Source organism: Malus sylvestris, chromosome 4 (genome assembly GCF_916048215.2).
Source record: "Malus sylvestris chromosome 4, drMalSylv7.2, whole genome shotgun sequence".
Lineage (NCBI taxonomy): Eukaryota > Viridiplantae > Streptophyta > Magnoliopsida > Rosales > Rosaceae > Malus > Malus sylvestris.
The window spans coordinates 21,519,653-21,537,622 of NC_062263.1; the positions used below are offsets into that span (position 1 = coordinate 21,519,653).

Sequence of the window (17,970 nt, forward strand, 5' to 3'; positions counted from 1 at the left end):
CAAATGACATTAGGAAATATTGTGAGAGAATGATCTCCTTTTATAGAAGAGAGTTTCTAGCTTTGTTCTTACTTTGACTCGTGTCGTGCTGTAATTGACCTCTGATGTTGACACGTGTCGCGCTATGATTGGTTTCTGATGTCGACACGTGTCGCGCTGTTATTGGCCTCCTGGTTGAAGGGAAACTTTTCTGGGTCCTTGACGATATAACGTTGACCGGTGCTCGGTAGTTTCGAGATTGGTCAAGTATGGTACAAACAGTATGTATTTGGTACGTTTATATTTATTTATAAAAAACCATATTTAGTACATATATTTCCTCTTGATTAAACATATATTTCTCCTTGGTACATATTTGGTACGTTACTTTATATATCTTCTTGGTACGTATTTGGTACGTTCATATTTCTTTTTTGTATGTATTTTGTACATTTATATATTATTTTGGTACGTTTATATTTATTTTAAAAAAACATATTTGGTACGTACCAGCCTCAAGCCTCCGAAAATAGAGAATACGTCTAATTATCTCACATGATATCAATATAAAATAGTGAAAACAACCACTAATTGAAATTGATAAGTCCATTCAAAATTCAAAAATGAGGATCACAGAATTCTAACGTGGGAGAAGAAACCAACGCCTCAAAAGTGGGAGAAGAACTGGCTTCCTAAAAAAAAGGCCACATACATAAATATATCAACCTAAAAGGATATATATGGAATTTAATAACTAACATTTTAAATTTAAAAAACACAATAATTACATGTAATCTAAATAAATATAAAAATGCTGACATGGCTATTGTTTAGGTTTCCTAATCAAATTTCAAAATAGAACCAATGTTTAATCTAAAGAGTATTAGAAAAATGCAGGGATTCTAATTTTCCCAAAAAAAAATATGGGTACAAATTAAATAACAAATATGAGTATATATTAAAATTCAGAATTATGAGTAAAAATTAAAACTAAAAAGAATATTGGTAGAAATTAAAAAAAAAAGATACAAATTATAAATAGAAATATATGAAAAAATAATAAAAATTGAATTTGGAAATAATTAATAAGTTTTTTTATTTTTAATATTAACACATGATGACTTGTAAATAATTTAATATTCAAATAATAACATGAAGAAAAGTCAAGAGAACTTGATCAGAAAATGAAAAAGAAATAAAGTTTCATTGAATGAGAAAGAAATGAGGGATGGAAACTGTCACGCCCCGACCCGAGCTCGACTCCGCCATAGCACGATATTGTCCGCTTTGGGCTCGACCACACCCTCATGGTTTTGTTTTTAGGAACTCACGCGAGCAGAACTTCCCAGTGGGTCACCCATCCTAAGAATTCTCTAGCCCTTTTCTCGCTTAACTTCGGAGTTCCTACTAAACCCGAAGCCAATGAGCTCCCAAAAAACCTCATGTTAATTGGAGGTGGGTATGTACATATAAGGCATAGATGATCCACTCTCCTGGGCGATGTGGGATTTAACAATCCACCCCTCTTAAGAGCTCGACGTCCTCGTCGGCACACTCGCACCGAACGGCAGAGTGTCGCTGATACCATTTTGTCTCATCCCAGTCTCCAAGGGAGTCATCTGGGGAGGACGAAGTAAGGACTGAATGTCATTAGCAATGGCTTCCCCAAGTTGAGCAATATCGGGAAAATTAGACTCAGATGAAGCACGTGGCTCTCTACGAGGCGGCATGGTTCTGACATAAACCATCAAAATGATTAGAATACTCACAAAATATGTAGGACTGCCAAACCTAGGCTCTGATACCAAACTGACACACCCCAACCGGAATCGAGGTATGATGGCCGTCACGTGAGGATAACGTAGCCATAAGAGCAATGCAGAAGTGACAGTGATATGAAAATGTGAGTAAGTAAAAACCAACTAGCTAATTCACACTAGACAAGTAAATAAATACGAGTGGAGATGTTTAGAGTATAGCTACACATAATCAGAGCATAGGTAACCTAAGTGCAGTCGAGCAGGCTAAGTATTAATTATACAGGACATGAAAGAAAGAAAGTTCCGACATTATTTGAAGTCTGTCAGACCTGCCGTAGAATCCTCGTAAGCCACCAACACGAACTTCTACCTAGATACTGGAAGGGCGCAAAACAGAAAACGTGAGTGGGCTTTTGGTTTTCTATATATACGTATATATGCTTTGCGTTTTCCCAGAAATTGTTTTAAATGGATTTATGATTTTAAATGCCATGTCAATTGCATTATGCTTTAAAGTATGCATTAATATAGATATGCATATTGTTGCTTGATGCTGCAGACGCCCAGGTAAGCTTCAAGTGAGTATATATTGATGATAGTGGATGCATTGTTTGTGATTATACGTAGATGCATTTAGAGCTCATTATCCTGCACTCCGGTGTTAGTGCTTCCGCTCGTAGCTAGGGCATAGTCCTTCAAGTGATGTTCACCTCCCGCACCGCATGCTCACCTTGGATCCAAGTTTGATGCACAACCTTGTCGTATAGACCACAATAAGTGGTTCCGACTCGTAGGTGACCCACGATTTATCGCACAGCCTTCACGTGATCGTAGCACTTGAGCGTACTTATTTACACCCAACCTTGTCATCCAGACCACAATAAGTGGTTCCGACTCGTGTGCAGGCATATCTGATGAGCTATAGGTTTAGCCGTACATGTCACGTTAGGTGACTCCGGCTGACATATCATTTATATTGATTTATTTCACCTGGCTTACTTACTTATTTCATTGCTGAGATACTTGACATGGCATATACTCGGTTTTCATTACTCTCGAGCATGATTTCTACATACGTATGTATTACTATTTTCTAGGAAATTATACGGGTTTTACGGTGAGGGGTTATTACTTTTGGAAAGAGAAATGGTTTTGAAAAGCTTTGTTTTTTCCCACTCACGTTTTCTGTTTTGCGTCCCTCCAGGTTCTAGGTAGAAGTTCGTGTTGGTGGCTTACGAGAATTCTACGGCGGTTCTGACAAACTTTAAATAATGTAGGAACTTTCTTTCTTTCATGTCCTGTATAATAAATACTTAGCATGCTGGACTGCACTTAGGTTACCTATGCTTTGATTATGTGTAGCTATACTCTAAACATCTCCACTCACACTTATTTACTTGTCTAGTGTGAATTAGCTAGTTGGTTTTTAATTACTCACATTTTCATATCACTGTCACTTTCGCACTGCGCTTATGGCTATGTCATCCTCACGTGACAGCCAACATGTCTCGATTTCGGTCAAGGTGTGTCAGAAACCTAATTTATTTTTAAATTTATCACAATCCAAATATTTTAGCATGAAGTATAGTTTGAAGTATATGACCTTTGTTAGTACACTTCAGTAATTAAAGAAAGGATAAACTAACACTTCTTTAGTCTCTTACACATCCTTAATTAAACTTGTCTATTTGTTTTTGTTTGATTTATTTAATTTGATGATAAAAAATAAATAAAAGTGTGTGAAAATTACCTCCCCAATCAATATTAAAAGGTTGACATGGGGAGGCCAATGGTGTAAATTTTTTAATTATAAGGTTATGTTTGTCAATTTATAAACGACAAAGTCTAAGTTGACCTAATTTATTGATTACAATATATATTTTACACTAAGAGAATGGAGAAAGTTTGAACTGAGAACGCAATAAGTAAAAAAAAAAAAACAGGCCTAACCACCAGGACGATCCACCTCGTGTGAATTGACCTTATTTAACTGAGGTTTAGTGGTATTCCTCTTTACTTGTAAGTGGGAGGTCTTAGGTTCGATTCTAGCCAAAGGTAAATTTGAACTACATTATTGTTAGTCAATTGTGAGGCTAATCTCATCCCCTCATCCCTTAATGTAAATAATATTATCTTTTAAAAAAAAACTAAGAATTTTGTAGAAGCTTTATCAAATTCAACTAGTCAGTGATTAAAGTAAAATTAAAAGGAGAGTGACTAAAGGTGGATTTATTCAGACAATTTGCTTTTTTATTTATTTGAAACGTGTTGTCAGTGTCTTCATAAAAGTTAATTGCTAAGAAATAGTATGCATATTTTAAACATGTTGTAAAGTTTTGGTCGAGGAGTCATCGTCTCTTTGAATGCTTCCAAGTTTCAACATACATTACCAATATGCCAACATTACTCCAAGATCTTTTTGGCAGCTTTCCCTAATCTTAGGTAAATTAAAATTTTAAACTAACTTTACAAATTAAATGATATGTCACTAATAAAAAATAAACACGTTAGTCAACACTTAAGTAGTAATCCAATCATCAACAACTACATTATTTAGTTTACAAAATTTAGTGTCCCTAATGTTGGTCCCAATAAGCATGTAATTATCAAATCAGAACCAAAACTAGATATATATTTCATTTCAATGAATTCAATATAAATTTGTATAAACAATTCAACAATCTTAAAACATACATGATAAACTATTTAATTGATAATGCTGTGGATGTAGGAAGACCAAATTTCTAAACCGAATTTTATAAGCCAAGATGTGGATGTAAATGATTGGATCAGTACTTAAGTGGTAATTAACGTGCTAATTCTCTATTGGTGACATATAATTTGGTTTGCAAATTTGACCTCCCAGCATTATACTTTGATTAATATGTCGCCGTTATATGATTTTAACCAGTCCAACAATTGAGATTCATTGTGACGACCTGGACGGTGGCTGGCCAGTTTCCGTTGTGGCTACCACAGCGGCGGCTGCACTCGTCCATCAGCAGGGGTTCTTTCTTTTTTGTCTTCCCTGGTTTTAGAGTTTTGTATGGGCCTTTGGGGTGTCCCTGTGGACCTCCTTTTTAAGTGTTGATTTGTTGTGTTAGTTTTGTGTTCTCATTTCAGTTTTCATTTGAATTTAACTGAACAAATTCAAACGTTTCCAAAACAGGCGTGGAGAAATGAAGTTAACATCAAAGTAAAAGAACATACGCAATCACGACTCAGTTACGTCGATTTCTTATCTGCAAACTACAAACTAAACACCAAAAGTCAGCAAACTAATCCTCAATTATTCCATCATCCAAATCAGATCTTCACATTAATGATTACAGAATTTCACTGATAAGATAGAATCCACTAAGAACGATTCGAGAGTATAATGTGTGGAAGTTGACTGCGTTAGGCAAGTGGTGCTTCTAGACATGATTGCTAAATCTGACCTTTGTTATATTGAAAACTTTGAATGCTTGAGGAGATTTCAGGTATCAACTTATGAGTGGAGCTATACCTAACATTCCCAGAAAGTAAGGATTGTGACTGAACGTACAGATCAGGATGGATAAGGACGACGCTCCTGATAAAATTGATGCATCCTGGTAAGAGTTCAACTATACATGCATCGATGGGAATAATATGACACAGAATTTAATCAACTACAATGTAAGGTATGACAGAAAGTAAATCCACAGAGAACATCAATAGGTGATAACATAGTATATGCACAAACCTTTCAATCTTTGTGACAAGGTAATGTGACGTGAAAACTCACATCAAGCTTCGAGAAGGCTTAGAACCCTGGAGTATCTGTATTTCTCTTACAGTTTTCAAGCCTACCGTCTTTCTCAAATGCAATTGTGACCCAAGAAATAGAAAATACAATTGTGACTTCCAGATGTATTTACTAGCATCATGTGGGAAAACCAGGAAGCAATGGGGTACATATTCAAATAAACTACAAATAAACATTTCAAATGCATCATCATTTCCAGCACCAGCATCATCCTTTCAAATGTGTCATCCTTTCAAATGTGTCAACAGTTCTGCAGGTACTCTCTTCATTGAATACCTATTTGCACTACCCACCTAGTCCACTAGACAACCACAGGCAAATGATCGATTCCAAAGTGGCTCTATCATCTAAAGTAATCAATTAAATCAACATTGACTACATTATCCAGAAGGGAAGTCGATAAGAGAAAAACAATAGGCAAAAGGAACTGGTGTGGCCCAAAATCATGAGAAGCCTATTCATATCCATGTCAAAAAATGTTTTCCCATGATTAAAGGAGGTGGACATAAACCTCAAATACAAACTACTTTACAATGAAATCATCACGGTGTCAGTGCTCTGAGATACCCTTTGAGCCAAATATATGGTTGGGATAACCATATCTTCATACTGAAAAATATTCCTTATGCAATATGTCCACCAATAGACAATTTGTCAATTTTAATGTTTTAATTGTGGGGTGGGCATAAAAACAGTCAAACCAGAAAACCGAATCGAATTGTGAGAAAAAAAAAACCCGTAAAAAACTGCGTTAACCAAAAAAGTTAAAACCGAAACAAAAACCAAACCGAACCGTTTCAAATGGTTTTGGTTTGGAAATATTAAGAACCAGGTTTGGAAATAAATTAGGGTAAATTACATAGTAGCCCCTCAGGTTTGAGGTCTATTACAACCCCATACAACATCTTTAAAACATTTCACTTTCATACCTCACGTATTATTTTATTTCAAAATAATACATCCGTTACATTTTCCATTCATTGATCCGTTAAGCGTTGACATGGCTGCCACATTTGTGCCACGTGTCTATCAAATATGTGACGCATGGCAAAAAAATAATTTTTTAATTTAAAAAAAAAAAAAACCAAAACTCATCCCATCTCCCTGTAAACCCCCCTTCCCCCACCACCACAAACCAAACATAGATCCCTTAAAAAAATAAAAAAAACGAGACCCATCTCCTCGTAACCTCCCCGCCCCCCCCCCACCCATCCCATCTCCCCGTAACCCTCCCCCCTCCTCCGGGACCCAGCTCACCCACAACCCAACCCCCACCCCCTTTATCCCTTCTTTCATTTGCAACCCCACCCACCCTTTTTTACTCTCTGCAACTCGCTCACACTCATCTTTCTCTCTCATCCGAACCTGTAAGTCGGCGAGTCGGTCGGCTTCGACAACGAGGTATGTATTTAATTTTGTCCTTCAAATTTAGAATTTTTTCGATGCTTGGTTGGTGGTGGAGTTAGGTTTGCTAAGGGTGGGTGGAGTTGCAGATGAGAGAAGGGAGAAAGGGGGTAGGGGTGAGGAGGAGAAAGAGATCGGGGAAGGTGGGGGTTTGCTGGGTTTTTTGATGGGAGGAGAGGTGAAGAGAGAGTGGAGGAAAGGGAGGTGGGTTGGGGGGGTGGGGGATGGGGGTTAAGCTTTCTGGGTTTGTTTGTGGGGGTGGGAGGTTATGAGAGGTGGTTTTTAGTTTTTTTTTATTTTTTTTTAAAAAGAAGATTCAGGTAGTTTTTTTTTATAATTAAAAAAAAATTCCATGTGGTGTGCCACGTCAAAACTTACCAAATCAATAGATGGAAAATGTAACGAATGTATTATATTGAAATATAAGACCATGTGCATAAGCTCAATATTTTTCTTCACTTCTCTCCCCCTCCTTTGTTGTTTTATCACTTTTCTTTCCCTACATTATTTTTTTCCATTCTTTTCTAGTATATTATGCATTATGTACATTTTAGTTTTAGTTTAAGATCTACACTTTGGTCTTGATACGAGTCTTTTTATCTTTTGATTTATATTTATATGCACATTTTCTATCTTCCGGTCACAATTCTTATAGATCAAGTAGTGGAAACTCAGATTTACTTGAATTTGTGGTTGAAATGTGTTTGGTATTAGGAGTAGAAAATTAGAAAAAAAAACATATATATAATTTTGGTTAGAACCGTAAACCGATATGAACCGAACCATACAATTTTAGTAATAAATTTAAGCGGACCACACCGAACCGAATCGATGAAATTTTTCGATTCTAGTTTTATTTTGAGGATGGAATCTGGCCGAACCGGACCATGCCTACCATTAATTGTGATCAATCTGTGGTGACGATATCTGTAGGCAAAATAAGGAAGAGAAATGCTAATATCTACCACCTGTGTGGTTCATCAATCATCCCTCGTAACATGTCGTAACATTCTTTCTTTTTCTAAAGAGCACATCAATCTTCTTAAAATCTGACATTGAACTGCAGTTCCAAAATAAGCTGCCATTGAGTTTATTGAAAAATCATGTATAACAAGCATCACGTAGACTAAAGAGAAAATAAAACAAACATCTGTAGCGTGTAAGTGGGTGTTATTGTGTAAGTGCGGGTGGTACAATTGCTGAGCATGAAATGGCCCTTGCCATTCACTTAATTCTATGCAAATGGCTCTTGCCAGACCAACTTATGAGGAAAAAATTCATGGCTTGCCGTTATGCTCTCTAAGTTCATAGCTTCCATCTTGCTGCAAGCTCATATCAAAAACTTCAGATCCTGAATCATTTCGCTTGCTACTCCGAGTCTTTCTTGTTGGACTCTGCCCTCTCCGTTTCCTATCAGAACCAGCTTCTGCACCGCGCATTGTGGGACTCGGTCCTCTCTGTTTCCTATCAAAACCGGCTTCCGCATTATCAAACCCAACTGAAGACTTAGAATTTCTCCTATTCCCTCTCTCCACCACTCTGCCATCGTACTTCTTCCCACTTTGGCCATTCACACTCAACGATTCCAGAGCATGTTTCAGATTCAAACCCTCCCCATCTGATTCCTCTGAATCGAACGACCCACTTCCCAATTTCCCCTTACCCTTAAACCCATCTCCCAATTCCTCAGCTCCTCCAAATCCTCCATCTTCAAGCTCCAAACTCTCCAATTCCTCCGGCCCAGAAATCCTTTTATACGGCCTCACACTATGAACAACCCCTTTGGGGAAAAACCTCGCGGAGGGTAAGTCCTCCATGGTATGAAACAGCTGCGGGCCGTCCCTCTCCGTCCACAAATCGAATCCACCAGGCTTCTGAAACCTATCAGCCAAGACCTTGACTTGCTCGTCGGCGTTGACAGAAAACAAGTTCGGAGCTTTCTCGACAACCTCCCATGGCCGCTCAAGCTCGGACACGGCGGCTTTGAGCTCGGCCCTCTTTCGCATCTCGTAGATTTGGCGCTCGCGGCAGAGCCGCGCCTTGAGGAGCTGCTTGGCTTTTTTCGCCTGCATGCGCTTCCACTGCCACTTGGATACGCCGCCGGGGAAGGTTCTGGGCCCGCCGCCCATCCGGATTATCATGGGTTTGGGTGTTAGAGTTAGGGATTGGAGGGAGAGGTGGGAGAGCTCCGTGTGGAGGAAGAGAGGGGTTGGGGACGTTAAGGCATTGGAGAACGAGAGGCGCTGCATTTGGGAAACGAATTAGGGATTGAGTGGAGAAATAGGGGGAAGTTGGAGAATTGAAATTAGGGTTTGCAGAGATTGGAACGGAGGAAGAAGATGGCGGGAAGTGAGGGCAGCGAAGCCACTGTGTTCCACTGTGGAGTGTGGAGTTTCCGAATGTGTGGCGGTCGGCTTTCTTAGCATTTTGGATGAGGGAGTAGGGAAACAACCCGACCCGGACCGGCTCATCTATAAATCTTAGGCTTATCTTTCGGGCCCTTAACAATCTGTGGGCCGGTAATATATTGAAATTTAGCTCACTTTTTTTCACGCACTTAATCAAATCTTGAATTACGATAATTAGGATTAAGCAGTAAAGCAAAAGAACTTTCCCCGGAAATCTCATGGGCTTATAAAATTGTTGTTGTATACTCTAACATTAATTGTTGGTACATTTCAAAAAGTTATTGGTGTACTTGTCACAAAGTACTATTGACCAGTCTGATCTATGTACTAAAATAAAATTGATATATAAGAAAGATATGGTAAAATTAATAAATAGATACAAATATTGATGGTGTATACGTTGGAAGTGATGAGGTTGGGTAAGGCGTAGAAATAGGCCAAGTGCAGCCGTCAGAATCTTCCAATGTTAAAAAGTAAAATTGGATACAAATATTGTAATAGTGAATTGGTAGTAACGTATCGCATCATAACGCTCACACCAAGAAATCTTGAACTTGAATGTTGAACCAAAAATCAAGAGTTTGATCTTGTGCAAAGGTGTCCAAGCTTGATCCCATATGTTCATCTCCAATAACTATTAAAATTTAGGTATATTGGTCGATTTGTCTTCGAACTTATATGAAACTGAAATTGGCAGCTCTATACAAGTTGGGAGTGCAAATCAACAAGTACCTCTAAAATTTATGCTTCCAAAATCAAATTTTAGCATATTTTTTCCCAACTAAAATTTAGCATCTCAACTATATCAATTGTTGAACAATTGTTTTAGCCTCAATTTTTTTTATTGTATATATTAGTCTCGATTTTCTTCAACAATAATCCAACTGAATCAAATTTCTCTTTTCAATTAAAATCAAATAAAAAAAAGAATAAATAACATTTTGCATCCTCAATTTTTAGTGTAATTGCAAGATTAACACCCTAAAAAGAAATACTCATCTCATAGAATCAATTCGAGTCATTCTCTTGTTTTACAACAAAAGAAAAAAGAAAAGAATATTGCAACAACTAAGAGATCATGGCTCACTCCTATTGAATGTTGCAACAATTAAAAGATCATGGCTTACTCTTATTAACTATTTGTTCAAATTGATCTTGTCGTGTGGTTGGTGACCAAGTGTTAGCATGGCGCAAAAATGTTGGGAGAAGAAATAGTGCTAAAAAACAAATATGGAAATTTCCCATTGCGAGTTGAAGATGGTCTAGATGGTCTAAGGCATACATACTATAGCTAACACCCCTTGATTAACTACGATTGCTTAGAAAGAAGAGGTAATGTAGCCAAAGGCACTAGGAGATAATTAAAGTAACGCCAAATTGAACAATTTCGGTATCATCCACCATCTCATGATGTGCGGTTCGGTTGAGCAAGACATGAGAAGAAGGTGGAGTGGAGGAAATGCTACCAAGATTAGTTATCAAAAATAATATCCTGTGTATAAGAAAGAAAAGGAGAATTACATAAGGAGACTAGATCGGTTTAAAATTGAATGACTACTTCTAACAATCATTAATAACCATCGTTCTTTCAAAAAAGTTAAACATGAATTTGATAGTTCACAAGAAAACCCTCATCATCAATTTTTTGTGATCGGTAATTTGGTAGTCATGGAAGATGAAGCAGCGAAACTTCCATGCTCGTTTGAGTCATTTCAATTTTCATGACTTCGAGAGGATAATTAATAATGAGTTATCTAATAGCTTTTATTTTGACAGTATTGATCAACACTACTTGGCTCTTCTATCCAATCACAAACGGACATTTATCCAAATAATTGAAATTATAAACATGGATTGAATACATGTCCATATGTGATTAAGTTAAAAGTATGAGTAGTTGTTGAATTTGTAGTAGCCAAATAGTGTTTTTTTTTTCATCTATTAAAAAAAAAATTATATATATATATATAGGAGAGCAATTAATTTCTCTTTATCCTACAAACGGGATGTTTTTTTTCTTTATTTTTATATTTTAGTTAGTTTTTGTTGGTTTACCGTTATACTTTTGTTTATGAAAACACCTAAGGGAGAGTGTGATACGTAGAGGGATCTTTTACAAAAAAAATAAAAGAAGCTATTATTTGGCAGTTGGATTAACAACATTTTACACTTTTCAAGTTTAAAGTGAATTTAAAATGAATCGCTAAGTTTTAATTTTTTCACATTGTACACAAAGATGATTTGAAATCATATCAAGTTATGTTTTGTCTGTTTAATCGTATGGTCTTTCGTTAAATTGAGAAAATTGCAACTGTGGAACCCGTTTCTACACTAGATAGAAGCCACACTTGCATCACCATAATTCTGAAGGTAATTATGGAATTACCTCTTAGTAGTTAATTTGTAATAATGATAAACTAACCTTCATAACGTAAAGCACCAGTGGTCTAGTGGTAGAATAGTACCCTGCCACGGTACAGACCCGGGTTCGATTCCCGGCTGGTGCACTTATTTTTTCAACCTTTTTCTAGATCCATCTTTCTTTTTTGGCACTTTTCCAACTAAGATTTCTGATCGAACAATGTTACATCGAGATTCAGCAACCAACTTAATCTGCCTGGCTCGAGAGTTGAAGCCTGGAGGCACGTGTGTTCTTGACAGTGAGGAGCCTCTGCGCACGTGAAACTGCAGCCAATCTCTTGCCCTACTAGGGTTTGACTATCACCATTCACCAGTCGATCGATGAGCTGGCTTATAAAAATGAAGGCAAGCAACCCTAATCCAATCACACACCCTTCGTGCACAGACAGTGACTTACAATTTGACAGAAACCTTGTAATTCATATGAGACACACCGTGCCGCGGTCTCAAGTTGTCCAAAACAGTTGTTTCCTGCTGCATGACAATCGAACACATCTTCCTAATCTAAATTTTTAATCACTAAACAAGTACTTGATTTCATAAAAACTAAATTAAAATATTGCATGAGAAGTTACGCAGCAACAGAGAGTAGGTGCTTAAAATATCATGAAACCCTAGCGCTGTGTCTCTGATTTCCCAAACACTACCACAATCCAGGCTTGTAGATTCCATGCTGCTGCTATTATTTATCACCAACTCTATCGAAAGAGTTCTTATATACAAACAGACCAAGATATACGATCGATGTACATATTTAGTAGACATGCTCATATTCCTAGCTAGATCATGAAAATGCACCCCCGGCTGTATGATCGAACCATTCGAAGCGACCATTATCTTATACGTTCATAATTCCAGAAAGCAAAACTCAATGCATGAATGCTTGAACATGGCAGTCATAGTGTTAATAGCATGTAACCATGTTCTATTCAAGAGTGAGAATTCCGACGTTCTTAAGATGTTCACAGAAGATGCAACCTTGTACTAATTTCTTGGAGACCATGTTGATGTACAAATTAATTACTTATTTAATCCATTTTGGAGTTGTTATTTAAAAGTAATTTTACCAATCTGTTGACGCTTGGTGGCTGGGACTAGATCAAATTTGAATTCCAATTTGTCGATATGTAAGACACAATGTGTTGAACTGTTGTCTAATTTAATAAGTATGCACAATCTCAGTATTTATTATACAACAACAACAACAACAAAGCCTTTTCCCACTAAGTGGGGTCGGCTATATGAATCCTAGAACGCCATTGCGCTCGGTTTTGTGTCATGCCCTCCGTTAGATCCAAGTACTCTAAGTCTTTTCTTAGAGTCTCTTCCAAAGTTTTCCTAGGTCTTCCTCTACCCCTTCGGCCCTGAACCTCTGTCCCGTAGTCACATCTTCGAACCGGAGCGTCAGTCGGCCTTCTTTGCAAATGTCCAAATCACCAGAGCCGATTTTCTCTCATCTTTCCTACAATTTCGGCTACTCCTACTTTACCTCGGATATCCTCATTCCCAATCTTATCCTTTCTCGTGTGCCCACACATCCCACGAAGCATCCTCATCTCCGCTACACCCATTTTGTGTACGTGTTGATGCTTCACCACCCAACATTCTCTGCCATACAACATCGCTGGCCTTATTGCCGTCCTATAAAACTTTCCCTTGAGCTTCAGTGGCCTACGACGGTCACACAACACGCCGGATGCACTCTTTCCATCCAGCTCGTATTCTATGGTTGAGATCTCCATCTAATTCTCCGTTCTCTTGCAAGATAGATCCTAGGTAACGAAAACGGTCGCTTTTTGTGATCTTCGCTAGATTGCTCCGGTCATTAGTGTGGATAAGTATATAAATGGATAGAGATAGGAAAGCAAACACAAGATGTACGTGGTTCACCCAGATTGGCTACGCCCACGGAATAGAAGAGTTCTCATTAATTGTGAAGGGTTTACACAAGTACATAGGTTCAAGCTCTCCTTTAGTGAGTACGAGTGAATGATTTAGTACAAATGACATTAGGAAATATTGTGGGATAATGATCTCGTAATCACGAAACTTCTAAGTATCGGAGTGTGGTGTCGTCTTGACTTGCCTTATCTGTCTCATAGGTAGATGTGGCATCTTCTCTGGAAGTACTCTTCCTCCATCCAGGGGTGGTATCTTTAACTGGTGGAGATGCACAAGGTAATGTATCAATTTCACTTGAAGCTTACTTGTAGTTTCAGGCTTGGTCAAGCGCGATACAAACCATGTAGTAGGAGTCCCCCAAGTCGCCGAGCTAGGGGGTCTGCTGAAAGAGGTGACAGACAAGGTAAGCAATCAGAGCTCCGACTGATTGTTCACCTTCTCCCCATCTTGCAGCAGCATGAAGGATAAAGAGAAGAAAAATGAGAAGAGATGATATGAGATACTTTTGCTTTTGAAGAAGTAACTTTCCACAGGCTTATTCTTGAACTGAGCTGGAGGGTTTTCTGGTTTCCTCCAGAGTATAGGGCCGACTGAAAAATTTGAGGGTCAAAACAAGTCCATCAAATCTAGAGTACGTTCCACCCTGCTGATATGGGATACTTTTGCTTTTGACAGAGTAATGGATGTATCGGCACGTGTGCTGTTACGCTTGTCTCCACATGCTTCCTTGTATCCTTCGCACTTGCCCTATCTGTTCCTCAAGCAGATGCGGAATCTTCCCTGGAAACATAAGATGATGAAGATGAGTACTCGAGAGCAATGCCAGGTAAGTAATCAGGTAAGGGGTTCCAGGCAGTCAGTTCCTGGCTGGAAGCTTGATTCCAAGTACTGACTGATTGCTCTCTTTCTCCTTGTCTTGCAGGTAAAAACAAGGCCAAAAGAAAAAATAGGAAAAAAGCATGATATGGGATACTCTTGCTTTTAACCCTGATGATATGAGATATTCTTGCTCTAGTATAGCTTGTTTGCAGAGGTATTATCGGGGGGAAAGAAAGCTGAATATTTCGAAAGGCTTTGTTGGGAGTGCCCTCTCAGATATGATGAAGGGTTGAGCATTTTTGCAGGTCTGCCTGTCCGTTGGGGATGGAGGTCGACATATATAGGAGTCTCCCTAACAACAAGTAGTAATGCTATTCCTTTACCCTGCTTGGTCATAGCACGGTAGTGGGAGCTGCCAGTTTCACATGTTTTAACTCTGTCAGAGCACTTTGAAAAAGTGGTCTGTGGTATCTGGCTCTCGAGATTCGGAGAACGATGCCTCTTCGATTTTTGAGAAAGCAATCATGCTGGGGGTCTGATTCTCGAGATTCGGAGAGCAGTGTCTCTTCGATTTTTGAGGAAGTAATCATGTTGGGAGTCTGGCTCTCGAGATTCGGAAGGCGGTGCCTCTTCGATTTTGGAGCAAGCAATCTTGTTGGGAGTGTTGTCTCGAATGTGAGTAAAGGTTGGACATGTTTGCTAGTCTACCTTGCCACGAAGCACAAAGGTTGACACACAGGGACTTTCCAATTATCCAGCAATGGTACTGTTCCTTTACCCTCTCTTCGATTTTGAGAAAGTAGTCATGTTGGGAGTCTGGCTCTCGAGATTCGGAAGACGGTGCCTCTTCGATTTTGGAGCAAGCAATCTTGTTGGGACTGTTTTCTCGAATGTGAGTAAAGGTTGGGCATGTTTGCTAGTCTACCTTGCCACGAAGCACAGAGGTTGACACACAGGGACTTTCCAATTATCCAGCAGTGGTACTGTTCCTTTACCCTTGTGGGTAATAATATGGTAGCTAGACCTTCAAAATTTATGTGTCTAAACTTTGTTAGTGCTGTTTCTTTGCTATTCTTTTACCTTTCTTGGTCAGAGCGATGTAGTGGGAGCTGCAAGCTTCACGTGTTCAACTTTGGCAGAGAACTTTGGCAAAGTGATCTGTGGTACCCATGAGTTATTGTTGCGTGTGGGAAGTGGGTGATTGAACAGTAAGATTCATGTGCTTTCTACTTCACCAGAAGTCTTCGACAAAATGCCCATAATTTCTGCAAAGCTGAGTGTGCGTGTGACAGGTGCTGACAAGGCTAGAAAAGTAGGTGCCTCTTCGATTTCTAAGATCGGCCCTCGTGGTCTCTGAGCAGCCCAGCTTTTGAGAAAGCGAGCGCCTCTTCGATTGATTCGGAGAACGGTGCCTCACCGATTTTTGAGAAAGCAATCATGCTGGGGGTCTGGCTCTCGAGATTCGGGGAGCAGTGTCTCTTCGATTTTTGAGAAAGTAATCATGTTGGGAGAGTGGCTCTCGAGATTCGGAGGGTGGTGCCTCTTCGATTTTGGAGCAAGCAATCTTGTTGGGAGTGTTTTCTCGAATGTGAGTAAAGGTTGGGCATGTTTGCTAGTCTACCTTGCCACGAAGCACAGAGGTTGACACACAGGGACTTTCCAATTATCCAGCAATGGTACTGTTCCTTTACCCGCTCTTCGATTTTTAAGAAAGTAGTCATGTTAGGAGTCTGGCTCTTTAGATTCGGAGGACGGTGCCTCTTCGATTTTGGAGCAAGCAATCTTATTGGGAGTGTTTTCTCGAATGTGAGTAAAGGTTGGGCATGTTTGCTAGTCTACCTTGCCACGAAGCACAGAGGTTGACATACATGGACTTTCCAATTATCCAGCAGTGGTACTGTTCCTTTACCCTTGTGGGTAATAATATGGTAGCTAGACCTTCAAAATTTATGGGTCTAAACTTTGTTAGTGCTGTTTCTTTGCTATTCTTTTACCCTTCTTGGTCAGAGCGATGTAGTGGGAGCTGCAAGCTTCACGTGCTCAACTTTGGCAGAGAACTTTGGCAAAGTTATCTGTGGTACCCATGAGCTATTGTTGCGTGTGGGAAGTGGGTGATTGAACAGTAAGATTCATGTGTTTTCTACTTCCCCAGAAGTCTTTGACAGAATGCCCATAATTTCCGCAAAGCTGAGTGTGCGTGTGACAGGTGCTGACAAGGCTGGAAAAGTAGGTGCCTCTTCGATTTCTGATATCGGCCCTCGTGGTCTCTAGGGAGCCCAGCTTTTGAGAAAGCGAGCGCCTCTTCGATTTCTGAGATCGGCCTTCGTGGTCTTTGAGCAGCCCAACTTTTGAGAAAGCAAACGCCTCTTCGATTTCTGAGCAGGCGCCTCTTTGATTTCTGAAGCTCCGTCGAGTGCAGATTTTTATAGAGGCTGGCATTAAGTTCCAAAGCACACTTGAATCTCCACCAGTAGAAGCTTCATTCTTGCACTTCTAATATCTTGATTTGTCCGACCTCTTCTCTCTTCAACACCTTTGAAAATGTCTGGCCCCTCCGACCGTCGTTTTGACTTGAACCTTGTTGAAGAGGCAGCCCCGCCTTCTCCAGACAACATATGGCGCCCATCCTTCGTCTCCCCAACTGGTCCTCTTACCGTTGGGGATTCCGTGATGAAGAATGATATGACCGCTGCAGTGGTGGCCAGGAACCTTCTCACTCCCAAAGATAACAGACTACTTTCCAAACGGTCTGATGAGTTAGCTGTTAAGGATTCGCTGGCTCTCAGTGTTCAGTGTGCAGGTTCTGTGTCTAATATGGCCCAACGCCTATTTGCTCGAACCCGCCAAGTTGAATCATTGGCGGCTGAAGTGATGAGTCTCAAACAGGAGATTAGAGGGCTCAAGCATGAGAATAAACAGTTGCACCGGCTCGCACATGACTATGCTACAAACATGAAGAGGAAGCTTGACCAGATGAAGGAAACTGATGGTCAGGTTTTACTTGATCATCAGAGATTTGTGGGTTTGTTCCAAAGGCATTTATTGCCTTCGTCTTCTGAGGCTGTACCGCGTAATGAAGCTCCAAATGATCAACCTCTGATGCCTCCTCCTCCTAGGGTTCTGTCCAGTACTGAGGCTCCAAATGATCCCCCTCCGGTGCCTTCTCTTTCTGGGGCTCTACCGACTGCTGAGACTTCTCCTAAGCAACCTTTGTGAAGGCTCCCTCTTGTGTGTTTATTTTGACTCATGTATATGTACATATTTGTAGCTTATCGGGGATATCAATAAATAAGCTTTCCTTCATTTCAACGTATTGTGTTAAATACACCAAAGCCTTCTTCGCTAAGTTCTTTGAATTTTCTTTTGTTGAAGCTTGTATGTTGAAGCTTTCTGAGTGGAGCATGTAGGTTGAGGTAGTGTTCCCTTAATTTCCCGAGTGAGGAAAACTTCTTGGTTGGAGACTTGGAAAATCCAAGTCACTGAGTGG

At 39.5% G+C, this 17,970-nt stretch overlaps 1 protein-coding gene and 1 non-coding gene across 2 annotated transcripts; one reads left to right on the top strand and one right to left on the bottom strand.

Annotated features, from left to right (window-relative positions):
• Positions 1-7,999: 7,999 nt before the first annotated feature.
• On the bottom strand, positions 8,000-9,434 carry LOC126618468 (uncharacterized). Its single transcript, XM_050286546.1, has one exon. The coding sequence runs from the start codon at positions 9,180-9,182 to the stop codon at positions 8,211-8,213; it is 972 nt and encodes a 323-aa protein (XP_050142503.1). The 5' UTR covers positions 9,183-9,434; the 3' UTR covers positions 8,000-8,210.
• A 2,343-nt stretch (positions 9,435-11,777) lies between these two features.
• TRNAG-GCC (transfer RNA glycine (anticodon GCC)) lies at positions 11,778-11,848 on the top strand. The gene has a single exon. It is a non-coding gene; the product is annotated as a tRNA-Gly (tRNA).
• Positions 11,849-17,970: the final 6,122 nt, after the last annotated feature.